Consider the following 21,731-nt stretch of genomic DNA (forward strand, 5'->3'; position numbering starts at 1 on the left):
TAGACCCCAGCCCAGAGGAAAGGCGGGAATCTCATTACTGTGATTCTACTAAGAGTAGCAAATGGGAGGACATTTTCTGAGGAGAATTTTATCATTTGTAAAATGCTTATATACTTGTCAGAGATACTTCTTGAAATTTTCTCTAACAGAAAAACACGTATTTAGCAAATCCATCGGATTATAAACTAATAGCAAAAATTTAATACTTTTAATGGGACATCAAGATGGATTCTCAACCCATGGGCCCACTGAAATCTCAGCTATGCTATTAAGCCTAGGACGCCGGGCAAGTTTAACCTCAAAACCAGTTCCTATATCTACACAATGGGAACATTCAAGAAGATGTAACATGTAAGCAGAGCCCGGTAGTTAAGCAGTGTCATCCGCTACTGTGCCAACAGGGGCCTGAATAAACGGAACGTGACCTATGCGATGTGCTTTTCGGGCCTAAGGCTGACGTAAATTTATGAAGCTAATGTCTATGTGCAAACTACACGTTAATGTAGCCTCCTACTGGACGACCTACATACATTCAGTGAAAAATAATTCCAGAAAGATTATGTAAAGCTCGTCTACAGATGTAACCTAACATTAATCTAAGCACTGGGATCGTTTCTATTCTAATCTAAAATATCAAGGCACCGGCGTCTATAAAATTAACAAAGTTTCAAAAACATTTCGAAATCTGCCAAGTTTAAAAGGAGCCATGACCACCGGGCAGAGCCGGGGCTGGAAACCTAAGGTGTTACCTTCCCCGAGCTACTTGTCCTCCAGTGCGTCAGGCTCTTAACCATGGCTGTACACGCGAAAATCGCCCCAGAAACTTTTGACAGTACCCCGTATCTATCAAGTCAGGTCTCCCAGAGTAGAACGCAGACACATGTTCCTGGGAAGGGCTCCCACAGGCGGCCAGAGCTGTGCGTACTCACCTCCAACGCAAGGTCTCACACGTTCTGTAGCTAATGCAGTTCAGCGTTCAAACGTCACGTGCAAACTGACTCAGTGGGCCCTGCAAGATGCAACGAGGAAGAGCGGAACCCAGGCTACCCACCTACTTCTCGTCACCCTGCTACAAGGTGCAATGAATTCCGGAGTACGACTCCCTCCCTAAGGCCCGTCAGGGTCAGGAATGAGAGCCCACGAAGCTTAACGGCCGATTATCAATTTATTAGAACCGCTGGCTCAAGCATCTGCAATGGTGACTTCCACCTCGACCCCGGGCTCGATGCTGATGGAAGTGATCTGCTTGACGATCTCGGAAGGGCTGTGCAGGTCAATGAGGCGCTTGTGGATCCTCATCTGGAAACGGTCCCAAGTCTTAGAACCTTCCCCGCAGGGGGTTTTCCTCGTCGTTATTCTCAGGGTCTGCAGCAGAAGACAGAGGACACCAGGCACCCAGGCTGCGGGAGCGCCGCGCTCCGCAACCCCCCGGCGGGGCGCTCCGAACAGCAGGGCTGCGCGCTAGGCCCGAAGCCGCCCGGCGGCCCCCCGCGCCCCGGAGCGCCAAGGCTCTCACCTTGGTGGGCATCCGCACCGGCCCCTTCACCTTGAGGTTCTTCTCCTTCGCGCCTCTGATCAGGTCGGCACACACTACAAGCGGGGAAAAGCGTCTGGGCCCTCGCTCACGACAGGGGCGGCCTTACCGGCCTCCAAGGCCGCCGGCTCAGAATAGCGTACGCGACTATCACCGCAACTCAACCCAGTAAGCATCTCCTCATCGCCAGCGGCGGGGGAAGGCGCGGTCCACGCCGAGGGGCCGTCCTTGCTCGGCCTCCTCGAGCCTCACAAGCCCAGCTCGCCGCTGCTCCCGCCAGAGCCCGTCCCCCGCCCCCGGAGCCACCGCACTGACCCTTCTCCAGCGACTTCACGTTGCGGCTGGTGAGAGTGATCCGAATCCGGTGGATCGCCACCTCGGGCTCCACGGGAGTCTTTCCGGTGTCTTTAAAAGCCTGTTGCCCCACAGGTGAGAAGATAAAGAGGCACCTTGGAGGCAGCCTATCACCTCCCGGGTACGAGCGCGCTCACCAGCCCCCTTCCCCGGACAAGCGAGTCCCGTCTCCTCCCGCCAGCCCGGCACCCCCCACACCCACCCCCCGAGATCCGACCGGGACGCCCTCGACTCACCATGGCTGCGGTGCGGCTTCCTGACCGACTTGTTCCTCCGCGAGAGCGAACAGCGGTGAGTCAGGAGCGGGGGCCGGAGAGTGAAGCCCGAAACTCCCCGACAGCTGCTACCGCGTCTTCCTCCAAGAGGCACGCGTGCGGCCTGCCGGGCCCTTATATAGCCGCGCTCGCGTCTGCATCCGGGTCCCGCACGCCCCTCCGCGCTGCCCCGGAAGAGGAATCGCCTGGCGGGCTCTAAGGCGGAGGCGCGAGCAGAGGGGCGGCCAGGTGCGGCCGCGCGCGCTCCCTGTTGGCCCGGCGGAGTCAGAGCGCCGTCGGGTGAGGCGCAGCCGCGGTCCTCAGGGCACCTGGCGGGGATGATGGGGAGACTGCGACCTGGCCTAAAACTCCACAAACTCCTCCGTCCTGGTTCGCCGACCGCCGGCTTCTAAGGAGTCAGAACGACTCCTGTGCTTGTGGAGTCTACCCTGCAAAGCTTCTTCCCGTACAAACCGAATCACTCGTGCTCTAAACAAACGGGTAACTCTTCTGAGTTAACTCACGTGGATATTAGGGGAAATGACTGATAACCTGGGTCAGTTTTTATTCTTTAAATTAGCAGTTATTTTTCATAACCTGGAACATTCCTTCGCGGTAGTTCATCTTCTGGCTTCCCAGACCGGCAGAAGCATGTGCGGTCTGTTTCTGAAAAGCACCTGAGCGTGGTTCTTCCCCCTCCCGGGACGCGAGGGCGAACACGCCGGGCTGCCGCGCCTGCCCCGGGGTGTGTCGTGCAACCCAGGCCCCGCCTGGAGACACCGGCTCTCCACCTAATTCGAAAGCGTGTTATCTCCGGATAAAGTGATGTTGCATGAGACCCTTGAGGACCTCCCTAATACTCCTTAATACTAGGACAAAGTACAGTGGACAGACCGAGAGCGGGCAGCTGACCTGGGTGGCCAGGAGAGATGAGGACACATATCCTTAAAGATGACGGAGTGGTTACGTAGGACGAAATAGGTGAGTTGGGCTTTGATACGGGGCAGAAGCAAGAGTAAATAACGTCGTATGGTTTTACAGGTGAACCTGAGGGCAGAAGAGTTATTTGTTCAGCGCCACAGATCTGACCCCTCCAATTAGGGGCCTTTCTTGAGCCTTTCACTTCTGTTCCTTGGAGAGGAATTATACTTAAAACGTACATCAAATAATACCGTTGACTTACTTATTTGGAGATGATCAGGCACAGCTAATACCTGGCTTTCTTCGGCTCCCAAAGAATATCTACTAGATTTTGCTTCCATTTAACAAATAACTTAGGGCTTCCCTGGTGGCGCAGTGGTTGAGAGTCTGTCTGCCAATGCAGGGGACACGGGTTCGTGCCCCGGTCCGGGAAGATCCCATATGCCGCGGAGCGGCTGGGCCCGTGAGCCATGGCCACTGAGTCTGCGCGTCCGGAGCCTGTGCTCCGCAACGGGAGAGGCCGCAGCAGTGAAAGGCCCGCGTACCGCAAAAAAAAAAAAAAACCTTAAATGTCAAAATTTGGATATTTTCCAGTTCAGTTATTTTAAAATGTCATGCATTGGCTGTAAATACTTTATGAGTAGAATTTGCAGCAGAAAGTCCGAGAACCAGCATTCTTGTTTTACTAGTTGTAACCTCAATGAGACTTCAAAACTTACGGCTTTCACGTCTTGGCATGGCTACCAGCCACAGACAGACGAAAATGCAGTTGCCCAAGCGCCCTGGGCGGTGATCGACCCCCGCTGCATTAATACCGAGTACGAATCTTCAGAGAAAGCTTACTTGAGTAGCATTCAGGTTTTACCAGTGCTCAAAAGACAGCCAGAAATTCAATGGTGGAGTGCTTGAGAAGTACATTTGTGGGGTTTTTTCAATAACAGATCTGGTGCATCTATTCTTAGGTTTCCTTGATTATAGAAAAAGAACTTCAGCGTAGTAAAAGGCAAGAGATGGCCCAGCATTTATGGGAAAAATGATTGATGTGACTAGCACTAAGGAAACAGCTGATTGAGATATTAGACAAATGCAATGAAAAGATCATTATTTTGAAGTTCATATAAGATTTCGTTTCAAACATTTTGTCATATTTTCCTCTTGAAAGTTATCAACTGCAGTAGTCCCCAGATTTCAATTAAAAATGTAATATTCTAACATTAGATGGGAAATATTCACTGGAGAAAAATTAAATATTAACAATAAGCACAAAAGAAGATTAAAACGCAGAACCCCGCATTTAGAGATAAACCACCTGTTTACACTTTCAGATACATACATATCCCTTTAAAATGTGAGCTTATACTGTATATACAGTTTGGTAAGCTTTATCCACTGAATATTTTGCACAGTAAATATGCTTCTGCAGCATTCCTTTTAATGACTGTACCGTATGGATGGGTCATTCATGATTTATTGAACTAGTCCTCTGTTTTTAGACACTTAAGGTGTTTTCCCCGCTTCACCTCTTACAAACAGTACCATGAGGTACATGCTTCTAGACCAGGATTTCTCAGTCTCAGCACAGTTGACATCTGGGGACACATGAGTCTTTCCTATGCATTGTAGGATGTTTAGCGGTATCCTGGCCTCTGCCCACTAGATGCCTGTACCAGTCCCTCCCCTTCAGTTGTGACAAACATGTCCCTAGACATTGTCAAATATCCCCTGTGGGGCAAGACCACCCCCAGATGAGAACCACTGCTGTAGACACATCTTTCAACTCAGCCTTAATGCCTTAGATCAATGACTAGATACACTTATTCTTTGGTGGCTTCATCAAAGCATAAGCATATTTTAAATACTTTGGTATTAAGTAAATTGCCCTCTGGGAAGGTTACGCCCCAATAGATACTTCTTCCAGCAGTGCAATGAAGATTTCAGTGTGAAAAATAGAACTAAATTTCTGTCTCATTTTAAAATTTAAAAATATTCTTTAAAAAATTTTTATTTAAGTATAGTTGATTCACAATGTTGTGTTAGTTTCTGCTGGACAGCAAAGTGATTCATAATATATGTATTCCTTTTCATATTCTTTTCCACTATGGTTTATCACAGGATATTGATTATAGTTCCCTGTGCTCTACAGTAGGACCTTGTTGTTTATCCATCCTGCATATCATAGTTTGCATCTGCTCACCCCAAACTCCCAACCTTTTCCTTCTCCACTCCCCCTTCCCCTTGGGAACCACACATCTGTTTAAGAATTATTCTTCAGACCATTGCAAAGTCTTTGTTTTCAATATCTGTATCCATATCCTTCCTTCACTAATTTTTGTAGTTCTTTGAAAATTATCTTGTAAAGCCTTTTACTGCAGGTATTTGTGTCTTTCTGTGGACAGCCATCTACTGGTCTTTCGCTGCAATGACAGTGTCATCAAACGATTACACTTCCAAAAGGAAATTAACAGCAGTTAAAAGTGACTCAATTCATGGTACCCATGTATATGTGTATGAAGAAAATGCTAAAGACAGATTGTCAAATGAGTCTGCTTAGACACTATTTTTTTGTATAATTTTTGATCTAAATAAAATTGATGGGAATACTCATCAGTGTGAACTTTCAGAATAAAAGCCAGAAAGAAAAAGAATAAGAACTTTCTCTTGTGCCCACCCGTGCCATATGCTAAGGGGGTGAAATGTAGAGGCAGTTCATTGGCTTTCCTAGGGTTACAGGTGAGGATTAGAACATAGGATAGCCAGCACCGTTGCAAGTGGACTACCTGTGTTAACCTCAATCTGTTCGATCCTCGCATCAACCTTGGATTCATGTTTTGTATCTATGAGGAAGCTGAGCTTAGGTGACAGGAAGGTCACAGGAAAAGCCAGTGTCTGAACCCCAGAGCCTGCGTCTTGGCCACTATGCTAGACTATTTCTCAGTATATGTTAGGTCTAATATTTATCACTAGTAGTATTAGTATATCTGAGAGGTTAAAATCCTATTATGTTAAATAAAATGACATAGAAGGGCTTTATAGATTTCACTTTAGTTGGGATCAGAACTTTCACTGAGCTACTAATATGTGTTCATTTTAAGGTAGAATCCCCATTTTTTAAAAAAAATTTTTATTGGAGTATAGTTGATACAATGTTGTGTTAGTTTCAGGTGTACGGCAAAGTGAATCAGTTATACATATACATGTATCCACACTTTTTTAGATGCTTTTCCCATATAGGCCATTACAGAGTATCGAGTAGAGTTTCCTGTGCTGTACAGTAGGTCCTTACTAGTGATCTATTTTTTATATAGCAGTGTGTATATGTCGGTCCCAATCCGCCGATTTATCCCTCCCCACCCCGTCCCCTGCTGTCCCCCTGGTAACTGTAAGTTTGTTTTCTAGAGTTCTATCTGTGACTCTATTTCTGTTTTGTAAATAAGTTCATTTCTTTAGATTCCACATGTAAGTGATATCATATGATATTTGTCTGTCTCTGTCTGACTGACTTCACTCAGTATGATTATGTCTAGGTCCATCCATGTTGCTGCAAATGGCATGATTTCATTCTTTTTTATGGATGAGTAATATTCCATGGTATATATGTACCACATCTTCTTTATCCATAGAATCCCCATTTCTTAACTCTTTCAATCTGAGTTTGAAGTTCCGTAGACCCACAGTCAGCTTAACTCTATTTGCTCATTAACATTGCTCACTAAAGTGAGCAATGGAACAAAACCGGGGACGCAGGAAGATCTTTCCACTGAGAGTGAGTCATGTGCAGCCTGCATCGGGGGTGGTACTTTTCAATCATATTTAACTGCCGAGCTCCCGAAATTCTCTGTAGGGGTGGAGCTGAATGTTTGGCCCTCTAGGCCTCCTAGTACTGTCCTCCCCCACTATAATCCTCCTATTCCCAGGCCTGCGGGCCTAGAGATTCTAAGGTTCCTTGAAATATACAACCTGAAGAATTACACGTGCCGTTTCCTAGCTTTCACAGGTAAAGTGCAGAGGATTTCCGCGGCCACACTTTTTGATTCTGATGTCATGCAGGGGAGCCAGGGCTATATTTATCTATCAGCCACTTTTTCCCGGACTTCTGCTTCCCATGTTATATAGAATTCGTACCATTTTTAGAAAAGATTTCTACCATTTGCCGTCCTTCGTGAGAAGTTCGGAGCCCCTGGTCTTCACCACACACAAATTCTGCCGCGCTGCTCCTGTGTGGTGGACACCCTCAAATGCGACCCCATGCCTCCACCACCTGTGATTCCTGTCCTGGTGATTCACGCCCTCTTCTTGATTGTGGGAACCTCGGACTTGCTTCTAAAGACTAGAATTCAGGGAAAGCTCTGGGCTGTCACTTCCACGAATAGATTAACTGAGATGCTGACCCCTGCCCGGCTGGCCGGCCCCCCCCTTGCAGCATTGGTGGAGTTTCAATTTGTTCTTTTCCAAAATTGTTTTGGTTATTAGGAGTCCCTTGAAATGCCCTATGAATTTTAGGATGAACTTTTCTATTTCTGAAAAATTCCCATCTGGATTTTGATAGGGATTGTGTTGAATTTGTAGATCACTTTCAGTAGTGTGGACATTCTTAGCAATATTAAAATCTTCCAATCCATGAACATGAGATGTCTTTCCATTTACCTGTGTCTTCTTTAATTTCTTTCAGCAGTGTTCTGTAGTTTTCAGTGTACAAGTCTTCCACATCCTTGGCTAGATTTATACCTAAGTATTTTGTTCTTTTTGATGTATTATAAATGGAGTTTTCTTCATTTCCTTTTCAGGTTGCTCACTGTTAATCTGTAGAAATGCAAGTGATTTTTGTGACTATTCATTTTTAAATAAATGTTTATATTACAAAGAATTTTTAGAAATTGGAAAAAAAGAGAAGTTTAAAAATGAAAGAACTAAACGAGACATCCACAGTCCCCCAGACAAACAAAACTTTGCTTTCAGTCTTTTTCTCTGTATGTTTTAAGAAAAACGTGTTTATTTAAAAAAGGTAATAATCAAACTGATACAAAGTTTTGGATTCTGCCCTGTTCAGTTAACAATGTAGTACAGGTATTTCCATGTTATTACCACCATCATAATATTTTAAATCAACTGTGTGTTGTACTTTATTTAGTCATTCTGGACGTTTACCTTGTTTTGAATCTTTCTCCAGAATAAATGACCCTTAGTGAACATTCTGTTAATTAAAATGCTTGTTTTGTAGTACTTTCTAAGATGGATTTCCAGAGACATAATTTTTGAGTCAGTGAATATAAATGTTTTCGAGAATCTTGATATATGTTGCCAAACTGCAGCTGCTTTCCAAAATATTGTGTTCTGTAGTGTCCCCAGCAGTGTATGGAGGATCCTGTTTTACCACAACTTCATTAGCATTAAGAATTTTGTGCATGTATGTACTTTTAAGACACCCTATTTTTAATTTGCAGTTCTTAGTACTTGTGAGATAACATTTTCCTCTTTTTCATATTTGTCCCCTAAATTTGTTTTCTTTATTGTGAATTGACTTTTCAAGATTTTGTTTTCCATTTCTTTATTAGGGCATGATGATTTTTCATTTTTTAATTTTTTTTTTTCTGTACGCGGGCCTCTCACTGTTGTGGCCTCTCCCGTTGCGGAGCACAGGCTCCAGAGGCGCAGGCTCAGTGGCCATGGCTCACGGGCCCAGCCTCTCCGCGGCATGTGGGATCCTCCCGGACTGGGGCATGAACCCGTGTCCCCTGCATCGGCAGGCGGACTCTCAACCACTGCGCCACCAGGGAAGCCCGATTTTTCATGTTTATTTGTAGGTGTTCTTTATAGAAAGAACATTAACCTTTTTTTTTCAGTCACATTTTGGCTAAATATTTTTCTCAGCCCATTGTCCATATTTTATTTATTCGTATTTTAATATCCAGAAGTTATAATTTTTATATAATTAAATCTGGCAATCTCCTTTATACATTTTTTCACTGCTTTTATAAGAGCTAAGAAATCCCTTCCAGGGACTTCCCTGGTGGTGCAGTGGTCAAGAATCCGCCTGCCAATGCAGGGGACATGGGTTCAAGACCTGGTCCAGGAAGATCCCACACGCTGCAGAGCAACTAAGCCCGTGCGCCACAACTACTGAGCCTGCACTCTAGAGCCCACGAGCCACAACTACTGAGCCAGCGTGCCACAACTACTGAAGCCCACACGCCTAGAGCCCGTGCTCCGCAACAAGAGAAGCCACCACAATGAGAAGCCCGTGCACCGCAACGAAGAGTAGGCCCCGCTCACTGCAACTAGAGAAAGCCCGCATGCAGCAACGAAGACCCAACGCAGCCAAAAATAAATAAATAAATTTTAAAAACCCCAAAAACTGCTTAAAAAAAAAAAAAGAAAAACAAAAACGAAATCCCTTCCTCCTGCAAATTTGTATTAACTATTCAATTCTATTTTCTTCCAGTTTTACAGATGCTCTCTAATCCATCTGGAAATGATTTTGGTATGTGGTATGTAAAGTATTTATTTAAAAAAATATATAGTTTTAGTAAAACTGTTGGTGGTAGGCTAAAAGCTCCTTGAAAACAGGAAGCATGACTGATTCACTCTTTGGTTTCCTCGACTTTCCCAGACAGAAGAATCACCAAACACAGCTACAGTCAGGAGAGATGGTCACCCCCTTCCCTCTGCTGGGAGACACTGGCTGGCTGTCCTCTGAGTGTCCTGACACCTCTCCAGGGGCTGCCCCCCAACAACACCTTCCACATTTGCAGGCAGGGAAAAGAGTACCCCAGCAGTTAGCCAGCAGCTGTTCTGAGTTCAGCTCTTTGTACACCCCTCCACCCTCTCCCCTGGCAGTATTTCCCGGAAGGCGCCTCCACAGAGCTTTCTCCTTCCGTCTCTAGGGTAGCCTAGGCTACTTTGCCCAGACATCCTCTTCAGGGTAAATTTCTTTTCCATTTGAACAGCTCCTCCACAGTTAAGGAGAAGCCATTATTTCCTGGTTACCTTTTTGTCTTTTTGATGGGGAGAGGCAGAGGGATTGTGGGAGGCAACCAACTAATACTCCCAACTTCTTAGTGATCTCTTCCATGACGGCTTTGAGCCTTTTTTCAAAGGAAATACCAATGGGGGCTCCTACTACTCTCATGCGTGCCTGAAGTTGTGAGTTCCAACTACAGGTCTGACTCTGGGACCCTCATTAAAGAATTAAGAAAAAACAAACAAACAACAAAAAAACACCTCTTTAAAATTGGATTTTTATTGCCTAAGGAGGAATCTGCAAAATAAGGAGAGTGGGGAGAATGCAGATAAATGTAATCTAAAAGCTGTCCTCACATCCAATTAAAGCCAGTACTGGATAGCGGACCTGTTAGAAAATAGAAGAATAAACTGTTGAATGTCTCTCCATCATTTTCTCTCCTAACGCCCTAGTGGAGGGGCTGATAAGTACCAGAATGCCCAGAATATGGACAGCAAGAAAGCTAAAAGAGAAGATGCTAAACAATCCACTAATTGCATACTCAAGCCTGAATTTAATCGACTCTGTTGCAGAAACAAATTTGTCTTGGTAATTAATGGGTTATTCTAGCTCAAGTTACAGTAGCAGGAAATTCTGCAATAATTGTGGAAAGATACACTCCAGTGGACAGTGAATGATAGTCACGTGATCTACCCAGAGTAGACCAGCGTGACCCTTGTCATGACATTCGTTTGAGAAAACAGGCTATTTTCCTGCCTTAAAAAAGATTCTTATTGTTCATATTGTGTCAGAATTGACATTTCTTAAGGACTTAAAGATTACTCAGCGTTTGACAAATGTTTGGTCAGACTGACTGAGGAGCGTGTTCTGATATGATTCACCATTCCTGAAAGGGGGAACATCTACTTCCAGTTCTGAAGTCCGGGAAATTCTGTAACTTGAGTCCTCTGTAAGGGGACTTGCTCCTGGCGCCATTATTCTGTCAAGCATTTTCCTCCTTTCCCTTTAAGTTTCTTCTGGCTGCGCTCTATTATTCCATAGACCTTTAGGTTTTCCCTCTTTGTAATTTGATGCCCTATTCAGCAGTGTTCAGGAAGCTGTCCTGCCTTAGTTTAGTCCTTCTCGAAGGACTAAACTAAGCTTCTGCTTTCCTTAGCTGAATGGGGGGCTTGTTTTCTTTCTTTTAGGCTTTTGAGGGAGATGGTATTACTTTATTACTCTAGTAAAAAGAGAGTATGGATTTTCCACAGTGAGTTGATGCACACATATCAGAGTAATCAGAAGGAATATTTAGTTCAATCGCTTTGATATTGTTTGTTTCTTAAGATTCTTTTCATAGAGAAAGCACATTAAAATATGTCCCTATCTCCACCTTCTCCTAAGACACAGCCACACACTCAATTTCTTCTTTTTGTTTTTTAAATTTTGTTTTGATTTTCATCAGTTATACATGAATGTCAGTTGAAGAGTCAAATAATCGCACTAGAATTATTGCCCCCCAAAATCCCTCTAGGATGCCACACCAACTCTTAGAGTCTTGTTAACCACTTTTAACTCTCTTTTGCTGTCGGTTTTGGTGTCTAAGTCTCTGCATCTCTAAATAGTGTGCTTATGCAGAGACTTCTTGATTTTTTTAGTTTTAGGTATTATTTAGTGGTTTCTCTCTTTGGAAAATTAGGATTTAGTTTTTTCTCACTCCTATTCCTGTTACCTATAGTCATAATTCCCCTCCATTGAACCTTTCATCGTTTTTACGTTATAGCTTTTGTTAGATCAACATACAACATTGCATTATTAGAGCTATACACAGCTATTTTAAACTGAATCATTTCTTATGCAGCATTTGCTTTTCTTGTGTTGCCCAACTTTTCATGTCCCCTAAAGTTAGTAAACTTTTTGTTTCATTTGCCTTGTTTTCTCTGTACTCATCATTAAGTTAAATCCAAACTCTCCTCAAATTGTGGAAATGTTCCTTCAGTCCATTCAAACACAGATATTCATTTGTTTTATCATCTTTGAGTCTTCGGACCTGCTCTAATCTGCACTAGTACACGATTGACAGCTTGTCATCATTCCTCACCATCAGCCTTGGAGACTCCCTTTGTCTCTGTATTGTATTGATTTCCTGCATCCTATGTTTTCTTCTTCTTTGGTTTATACTCTTGCTTTAGTGGAGTAAACCCTCAGGTAGTTTCCTGAGAAAGGGTGCATAGTAGTAAATTTTTGAGACCTTGCATGTCTGGAGAGGTCTTTAGTCAGCTTGTCTATTCAACTGATAGTTTGGCTGGGTATAGAATTCTAAGTTGGAAATGTTTTTCCCTCAGAATTTTATAAGTAGTAACCTCTATTATCTTTTAGGATCCTTATCTCTGGTATGTGATCTGGATTTTTAAAAAATTTTCTGGAAGCTTTTAGGACTTTCTCATTGCCCCTGCTGTTCTAAAATTTTATCGTGATATGCCTTCTTGTAGTGTGTTTTCATTCATTGTCTGGGAAATCAATATTACATCCTTTCAATCTGGAGAGTTTTGTTTCCTAAATTGTTGATACTTTTCTCCTATTTTCCATGTTTTCTCTTCCTGGAACTTCTAAAATTTGGATATCAGACTTCCCAGACTGAGCCTCCAATTGCCTTGTCTTGCTATTTTCAATATTTTACTTTTCTTCTCCTTTCTGAGAAATTTGTTTATATTTATGTGTCAATTTTTCTAATGAATTTTAACTTATATTTTTATTGTAGCTTTAACTTCCAAGCACTCTTTACTGTTTTCTAGGTTAAAAAAAAATGGAACCTTGTTTTTTTCAAGTAGCCAATAGCTCCTTTTATATGTCTCTAAGGATAGTTAAGATTTTTTTGATCTTCCTCTTTCATATTAAAGGCTTTTTTATAAAAGAAATAAACCAAGCTGCCTGCTCCTGTTTAATAGTGGGGCACTAAAAAGCTGACTGGTAACTGTGCACATGTGGATGTACCTTTAAGAATGAAAGCCCCACTGCTGCAGGGTATTCTGCCTGTTTTACTGGGGAATCTCCATTGTCAGTGTCTTGAGGTCTAGTTCCTTGAACTATTCATATTTCCCTGCCTAGAGGGTATTAGCTTGGTTGGCAGATTCTGTGAACTTAAACAGCCAATGCTAAGACTTTGGGGTATTCTGTGGTATCACTCAGGTGGCATCTCAGGTTCAGGAGAACCTGAGATGCTGCCTCAGGATTAAGCTTTCTAAGGCATACTGAATTCACCAGCTTCCCAAATTTTGTTTCTGTAATTTTCTCTCTCATCCCCTTTGTCCTTGTGACTAAATGCTTTGAAAAATTTATCTGCTGTCACATATGAGGATATTAGGAGGGAGAAGAGAGAGATAAATGAGTATTTTTGCCCTTCATAATTCCCTGGACATTCCAACATTTTCCAAGACTGTCAGGCAATTTTAAATTTTGGAAATGTATTTAATATTATCAGTAATGAAATTGGTATCTACAACATCTTAAATTAAATTTAGTTTTGCATGACCTCTTCAACTAGAATGTAACATCGACTCTTGGGTCTATACTTCTGCTTCCTCCTGCTGTGCCTGGAGTGGTGCTGAGGATATGCTGGAGATGAAATATATGCATGCTGAATATGTGCATAAGCATTATCTTATAATCAGGTTTATGTGAAAGAAAGGAATAAGGACACTCTATAACTATCTCCTCTTATCAGCATTGGGCACCACATTATTTTTCTCAGATACCTTTTCTGTTTCCCTTTAAAAATCATCCCCAATGACACTATCCTAATATTTGCACCAAGTAATGCCCTCCAACAGCAGTTTCCTTGGTTGACTTTTATGAATTAGATAAAATACATCGTTTAAACATTTGAAATAATGAAGCTAAGAGTAGGGTATTCCCTGACATCACCACCATCTTATGTGGCAGAGTGGAATGGTGAAGGACATGGGTTCTGGCCCAATCACTTAGCTGTGTGACCCTGGGCAAGTTCTTAACCTCTCTGTGCTTTTCTCCTCAAATTTAAAAAGGAAATAATAATAGTAAATATGGGCTTCCCTGGTGGCGCAGTGGTTGAGAGCCCGCCTGCCGATGCAGGGGACACGGGTTCGTGCCCCGGTCCGGGAAGATCCCACATGCCGCGCAGCGGCTGGGCCCGTGAGCCATGGCCGCTGGGCCTGCGCGTCCGGAGCCTGTGCTCCGCAACGGGAGAGGCCACAACAGTGAGAGGCCCGCGTACTGCAAAAGAAAAATATAATAATATTAATAGTAAATATGATAGGGTAGTTGTGAGGATTTAATTTGATATATACGTAAAATACTTTACAGTTCCTGGTACATTATACTCAATAAATTTTAGCTCTGATGATGATGACTTTTCTGAGCAGCAAAGATAGTAATTGCAAGAGTGATGAGAGCTGTGAAGGAGACAGAGAGTGGAATCTGGATGTTCATCAGATGGATGTAACTTAACCTGCGCACGTTTGAGTCTTTTTCCTTCAAGGGCCACAGCCCAGTCAGCTGCTCTCTGCTTTGAACCTGAGAAAGGTCAGACAGAAATGAATTTCCCGGCACAGTGAAAAGCATGTTTAGCATGATTTAGCTGGCCCGAGGAAAGCTGGCTGAAGGTAACGACAGGGCTTTTATGTACCCGAGACAGGAGCTATTGGAAGAGAGGATTCAAGGTGGTTTAAGGAACACTTGTGCAGATTGAGGTTTGACTTCATTTTTAAATATTTGTTACTGTTGAATTCTATTAGTTTTGAATAGGCAATACATTCGTAGGGTTCAAACATCAAATTACTATAGAAGATATGAAGCGTAAACTCTCAAGAATATTCCCGCCTCACCCACCTCGTTTCCTACCGATAACCACTTTTATTTCATTTTTGTTTTTCCTTCTAAAGTTCTTATGCCAATACAAACAAATATGAACATGTATCCTTATTTTCCTTCTTTCTTTCACGAAAGGAAGCATAGTGTAGCATACTCATTTTCCTTCACCACTGTCTTACACGTTGCTTTTAATTTTAAAAATACATTATGCAGCTTTCTCCGTAACAGTAAAAGCCTTATTTATTCTCTGTGTTCATGTGCACTGTGTTTTATTATATGGATGTCTTGTCATCTAACCAGCTCTGATTGATGGATACTTGACTTGCTTTCAATCTTTTGCTGCTACAGAAATGCTGCAGTGAATGAACGTGTGCATATACCCATGAGTATATCAACAGGACAAATTTCCAGAAGTAGAATTACTGGATCACAGGATAAATGATTTTGTAATTTAAATAGATGTAACCAAATTACTTTCCATAAAGTTTATAGCAACTTGTATTGTAATTAGCAATATCCGGGAGGGCCTAATTCCCCATGTCTCACCAATTATACCTGTCAAATTTTTAGACTTTGGTGATGTTTTCATTTTCCGTAATGGGTAATAGTATCTCTAATTAGTAGTTCTTATCTATTTAAGGATTATTCATGTTTCTGTTTCTGTGAGCTCATTGTTCGTGCTTTGTCTTTTCCTTATCAAATTCTAAGAGCTCTTTTTATATTAGGGAGATTTGCTTTTTGCTATGATTTGAAGTGCTATGATTTGAAGTACAAATAGTCTTCCCCTAGTTTGTCGTTTCTCTTTGACCTTACTCGTACTGTTAATTTTTCTCCACGCAAATATATTCCCTCTTTTTGTAGTTGAGACTATCAATTGTTTCTTTTATGACTTTGGAAAGATTTTCCCACTCTAATGTTAAAAAGAAATTTCCACTTTTCTTGGTACTTCCCATGACTTCATTTTTACACTTAAATCTTTGACCTATTGAGAACTTATCCTAGTGTATGTTGTGAGATCTAATTTTGGTTCCAGTTGGCCACACAGGTGTCCCAACATAATGCCATTGAAAAGTTCATCTTTTCTCCACTGTCTTTCTTATATACTAATTCCCATATTTGAGTGTTTGAGTCTTTTTTCTGAACATTCTGTTCTGTTTCAATGCCCTGTGTATTCATTTCCATTACTTAGTTTTTATACTACATACATATACTACATATTAATATCTGATAGAGTTATGCACCTTTATTGCTCACCTATTTCTGAATTTTTCTGGCTCTGTTTCTTTATTTTCCATATAAATTTTAGAGTCAGTTTGTCTGGTTTCCAATTAGAGGTATATTTTACATATACATATATAGTTTTACATATATATAAAATTGGAATTTTTTTGTTCTTTTCCTAACTTTGACTCATATGCTTAATTCATTTGTTTTTATTCTTTCTTTTTTCAGTTTTACTCGAGACTACACATTTTCTTTGACTTTGTTCTCCCATGGGTTCCAATATAAGTGTTTTCATTATTGTTGCTCTGGAGGGGACCTGCAGTTCTGATTAGCATTTCATTTTGACACACAGTTACTTAAGAGTTTTAAAATCTCCAGAAAAAGGATCTTCTTCTTTTCTTATTTTGTTAAAAGTTTAATTTTATTTCTGTTTACTATTTTTAGGTTTTGGAATTTGAGGTTTTGTTCATGGTATAGGTCAGTTTTTGGTGGGTGCTTGAAAAGAAGCTATAGTTATCTTTGTAGGGTCTTGAATGTCACACGTATCCTGTTGATTTTGTAACAATCACATGTATCCTATTGATTTTGTCAGTCTTCTGCATCATCCCTTATTTCATGCCCATCTAATCTGTTTTGGACAGAATGAAGGAAATGAGTCTCCTACGAACAGTGTTTCCATTTGCCCTTACACTGCTTGTTATTTCTAGTCTTTGAAAATTGTTACTATGGTATTTGGTTCACAGTTATTCCTTTTATGTCTTTATTGTGAATTGCATTCTTTAACATTATTAACTCTCCTTCTTTGGCTTCAATTCCATTCCATCCTAGGATAAAATCGTGGCTCCTACTTTTGGAGTAAAAGGAGTTTATCTCACAGCACAGAGCTTTTCTTTTAATAGATGAGTTAAGCCATTTACAGTTAATGAAATCTGACATTTTGTATTATTGTGTTTATGGTTTATAGTGTTGTCTTTCAGTCTGTGTTTGGTTCTTTTGCCTTTTGTTTTGGTACTTCTGCTTTTGAGGAAGCATGTTTGTTGTATTTTTGTTCTGTTATTTCCCTGTCTGTAATGTCCTCAGACTTAGACCATCTCTGCGGGCTTACTTGTATGGACAGTGACAACATTGATGACTTGTGTCTGTTTCCCTCTCCCCTCCTCCACCCCAGTTTAAGTCAGTGGTATTTTTAATACTTCTCTTTGTTCTGTTAAATATGCTTTTACCTCTGACTTGATTTGTCTACTTTAGATAATTTCCTGTGACTCAGCATTTCCAAATGCACAGTCCATGGGCTTGTTCTGCGTCCTATCTGGGTAGTCTTCCTACACCTCAAAGACCTCCTTTCTCTGCAACCACAAAGACCATATTTGTTTCCTTGAAAAATGGCCTTTTTGTGGGTTTCTCCAGGCAGCCACACCTTTTTCTCCCTCCAAGCTAACTGGGCTCAGGAGGCTTCTGTGTCTCGTGCCTCCTGCCCCACACCTGGTGACCCTCTCATTTTGCTACATGTTTCCGAGTTCTGCCGTGGCTAGACCCTCCTCAGCACTCTTTGTTCCTTCTTTCCCTCCCAACTCTCGTAAGCTCAGCCCCATTTGATCTCAGGAGTTTCACCCCAACTTTTGCACTCCACGTGGCCATCTGCTCTTCAGAGAATCTATTTTGCTACGTCCTTCTGGGATCTGCCACTGATAGGACCCTGGGTCCTCCCCTGAGCTACCCACACGGCTCCCTGCGTTCTTTCCCTACAGGGTCTCTCCAGTCATTAGGCATCACTACTGACATTTGGAATCTGTACAGTTTCTGTGTCTCCTAGTGTCCCTGACTATGTGGTTTACAAGGTCCCTTCCCTTGTTCTCTTTGTCACTCTGAATGGTTCCCAGGAGAAGGGAAGATATTTGAGTCTAAGCTTTGGCCATGTTCATTCAGGGAAGTGAATTCTGGACTTTAATATTTTTAGTAGGGATCCTTCTATAGCTGTCAGTCTGGAATGAGATATTCAGCATAGTTAGAATCTTCTTTTAACACACCTGGTAGAACAAACTGACCCACTGTGATTTTTTTTTTTTTTTTATCCATTGTATTTTAAACTTGCCAACATGAACTCCTGTTGCTACAGTACACAGAGGGAAGCATTTGTTGGTGTTGGTCTATGGCTGGTTTGTCCCCAGCTTCATAGACAGAGCTGGCAGCACTGTACCAATATTATACACAGTCATGACGGCTCCCTTTTGCTTCCCTCAAGAACAGTTCTAAATCATGACCTCACTCTGTAGACCCTCTACCCTTAATCACTCTTAACTGAAAAACAATAGAAGTCCACAGATGAGAACTTCCCCAGTCCCCTTCTTCCTGCTTAAAATCTTACCTGTGGTAGCAGTTGTCCTGCCCTCTTTTGCTCACATCCAGGAGGAGATGCTTTCTCTCCAAGGCTACAGTCTCTTTCCCTGGGCATTACTTTTCATTTCTTCCACAAGTTCTTAAACTTCATCAGTTATCTGTCTCCTCTTCCTTCTTTCACAGATAAATTCACTGACTTTATCCTAAAAGTAAACTAAACCAAATCAACAATTTCAAAACATTTCGGTGTACCTTACCCTTTTAAAGGTTTCTGCTTCTCTCTTCTCATTAACAGTCCAAACACAGCTTCTACATCAAGCCCTTGCTGAAAGTGCTGTTGCCCAGTGGAAGTCAGCTTTGTCCTAATGACAAGGTCCAGGCAACTCATTCTTTTAAACCCATGTACCAGCAGCCATGGCCTTGATTTCTTGGGTGGGCAGTCTGGCTCTCCTTTTCTGCTCTCCTCCATCCCAATGTTAAATTTTACTGTTCCTCGGGGTCATCATTTCTTCTCACATCATATAATCTTTCCTTGTTGTGTCATCTACTTTTGTGTCCAAATAACAGGAAAAGGGACCCAGTTTCGAAGTATTTTAAAGTATATTTAAGTATTTTATTTTAGCAAAATGTTTCTACTCATGGAATGTACAGGTGCAAAATATCCCAAGAACTCATTAAAAACATTATTCCTTTAAAAATAAATTTATCTCAATTTGTAAATTGTTATGTGTGAAGGTCATTACAAACAAGTAGCTGTTTTGCGGGGGGAGGAGGAGGGAAACAAATCTTTTTTTAAAAAAGTTTTTACTTATTTGGTATGGGAGCAAGTAAACTGTTAATCGTTTAAATTTAGGTATGGAGCATATTATTCGAACTTACAGAAAATTTTGGCATTTTCCAATTCAGTTCTGTTTTGGACAAAGTGGTTTTTATCAATAACAGATTTGAATAAGTGCAATACTATGGAACTGTTGAAGTATCTGTAAAGGGATAAGGTTAGGTGCTAAGTACCACCAGGACTACTAGACTTGTAGCTCTGCTGTTTGTCTCAGAAAAAGCATTTGAGACGAAAGGAGTTTTTAGGAACTTTATTTTCTAAAAATTCATCCTACTATATGTTTTTTCGTACATCTTGACTTCGTTAAAAATGAATAGAAACAAAGACAAAGGCTTATCTGGATGCAGGTTTAGAGTCAGCCCAATTCAGCTTTTAAAGCGCGAAGGTCCACCAGCAGAAGTTCGGCACTTGGCCGCTGCGAAGCCCTGGCCCCCCAGCAGCGCTGGATGATGTTCTCCAGCTTCTTCCCGGGGATGGAGGCGGTGAAGACGGCCGCCGAGAGGGCCGGGCGAAGGTCGTAGGCCACCACGGCGTAGAGCACGTGCTGTCGCTCCCCCGAGTAGGGCGCCTCCCGGGTGGTCATCTGCCAGAGCGTGATGGCGAAGGAATAGATGTCCGCTCGGGGCGTGACGGGCTCTCCTTTCAGGAGCTCCGGCGCTCGGTGGGTGTAGGTGCCGCCCAGGTGGTGAGGGGCCCGCAAGCACAGCACATCTTCTAGCCTCGCGGAGCAGCCGAAGTCACCGATTTTGCAGACGTCCTGCTCGCTGATCAGAATATTGGCCGGCTTGAGGTCCAAGTGCACGATGCTCTGTGAGTGAAGGAAGAGCAGGCCGCTGACCACATCCAGGGAGTACTTGAGACACTTTTCCAGCCCCAGCTGCTCCCCGGCGCCGCAGGCAGGCCCCTGGTCCTCGGGGCAGCCGGTGGCGCCGTAGATGACCTGGTGCAGAGTGACGTCGCCCCCGAACTCCATGATGATGGTCCCCAGGCTGTCGAAGCCCGCGGGCGCGCGCGTGCTGGCCGCTACCACGCGCACTATGTTGGCGTGGCGGAGCCGAGCGATGTTGAGCTCGGCCCAGAAGCTGCGCCGGGAGGCTAGCCGGTTCTTGGTGCGCTTGCTCACCTGCTTGATGGCCACGGGCACGCCGTGGTAGGTGGCCTTGTACACGGAGCCGAAGCCGCCGGCTCCCAGCCTGCGCAGCAGGCGCACCTGCTCCCAGTCGATGGAGCACCAGGCCAGCCGGCGCGGGAGGCGGGGGGCCCGGGGCGGGGTGCCCCCCGCCAAGAGCCTGCCTGCCGGCCCCGGGAGCTCGCAGGGGCTGCTGCAGGGCCGCGAGTCCCCCGACGGGGACAGGTCGCCCGGCAGGTGAGGGCGCCGCGGGAGAGGCGAGGGCATCCCTCCGGCCGCGTGGACCCCGCCGGGGCGCAGGTGAGCGGGCAGGGCAGAGGAGACCCCGCGGGCCTGCAGGCGTCGCTGGCTGCCGCCGCCTCTGCTCCACTCCAGCGTTTGTCTCCTCTGTCTTCCCCAAATGAGCCCCATCTGTGCTGGTACTCAGCGAGGGATTTTATCAGATGGGGAAACAGCCTGAACGAAGCACGACAATCCCATTCAGATGAAAGCATTTCCCTTCAACGCTTAAAGTGCATTCGTATAAAAAGAAGCCCTGGAGAAGGGTGCACCGGATAAACCGCCCCGAGCGGCCCCAGGCCTCACCCCTCTTTTACACAATTTCTTTAATTATTATAAAGCAGGCTTCTTTCCCCCAAGTCTCATCCGCTGAGCGTCATCAGTCCTCAGACTAAAGAGACCACAACAGTGCAATGAAATGTTTTCACACTTTGCAGGCTATAATGATTGTCAGTTTATTCTCCAGCTGCATTAAATCACTTCCAGCAGTTATCGACAGGAAGAATTGAAACACGAACAGCTGACATTTGTTGAACCGATTACAGGGAAAATTAGGTGCAACGTTCATATAGGGATAAAAAATGGTAATCTGAAAGTAATCGATCCAAACAGAATCACTGATACAGGTCAAAACACAAGCCCCCTAAATTCATCGGAGAAAGGAAAATGCAGCTTACGTAGCAAATTAGCAAGATTTTTTTTCCCACATCTTTATTAGAGTATAAATCCTTTACAATGTTGTGTTAGTTTCCGCTATACAACAAAGTGAATCAGCTATATTCTTAGCAACCTATCAACTCCCTAGCAGCCCTTCAGGTCCACCCAGCCAGCTCACTTGCAGAAGAGATTCTAGGCTTCTCAACAAATGACTTACAGAAGTTTTGAAGCAGTTTTGAAGGTAGAGGAGGAAAAAGCACAAAAATGATTCAGAGCCATGACCAGAGCTTCAAATAATAACAAATATGAGAGAATCCCAGGAGAGGAAAAATCCGAAGAAATAAAAGCGGCACAGAATCATATAATGTGGAAAACCAGATGTTGAAATTAAATCCAGGGTTGTGCTGTCCAGCTGTAAG

At 43.3% G+C, this 21,731-nt stretch overlaps 2 protein-coding genes and 1 non-coding gene across 3 annotated transcripts; all 3 read right to left on the reverse strand.

The window, feature by feature from the left end:
• Positions 1-1,146: 1,146 nt before the first annotated feature.
• On the reverse strand, positions 1,147-2,282 carry RPS20 (ribosomal protein S20). Its single transcript, XM_030859736.3, has 4 exons — positions 2,125-2,282; positions 1,850-1,949; positions 1,517-1,590; positions 1,147-1,365 (listed from the first exon to the last, which is right to left on the reverse strand). Exons 1-4 carry the CDS (start codon positions 2,125-2,127, stop codon positions 1,183-1,185), a joined length of 360 nt encoding a protein of 119 aa, XP_030715596.1. The 5' UTR covers positions 2,128-2,282; the 3' UTR covers positions 1,147-1,182.
• Positions 1,657-1,723, reverse strand: LOC115855089 (small nucleolar RNA U54). Its single transcript, XR_004040278.1, has one exon. It is a non-coding gene; the product is annotated as a small nucleolar RNA U54 (small nucleolar RNA).
• Positions 2,283-19,602: 17,320 nt separating the features above from the next.
• On the reverse strand, positions 19,603-20,643 carry MOS (MOS proto-oncogene, serine/threonine kinase). The gene has a single exon (XM_030859725.1). It carries the CDS (start codon positions 20,641-20,643, stop codon positions 19,603-19,605), a length of 1,041 nt encoding a protein of 346 aa, XP_030715585.1.
• Between the last annotated feature and the right edge of the window lie 1,088 nt (positions 20,644-21,731).

The sequence above is a fragment of the Globicephala melas genome, chromosome 17 (genome assembly GCF_963455315.2).
Source record: "Globicephala melas chromosome 17, mGloMel1.2, whole genome shotgun sequence".
NCBI lineage: Eukaryota > Metazoa > Chordata > Mammalia > Artiodactyla > Delphinidae > Globicephala > Globicephala melas.

Bases quoted from the DNA above. Each gene is read 5' to 3' on its own strand.
- RPS20 (XM_030859736.3), bottom strand. The intron at 1,591-1,849 runs GTCAGTGCGGTG...CCCCGCTTGTAG, and splicing joins CGTGAAGTCGCTGGAGAAGG to TGTGTGCCGACCTGATCAGA. The intron at 1,366-1,516 runs GTGAGAGCCTTG...CTTCTGCTGCAG, and splicing joins CGGTGCGGATGCCCACCAAG to ACCCTGAGAATAACGACGAG.
- MOS (XM_030859725.1), bottom strand. From the start codon at position 20,643: ATGCCCTCGCCTCTCCCGCGGCGCCCTCACCTGCCGGGCGACCTGTCC.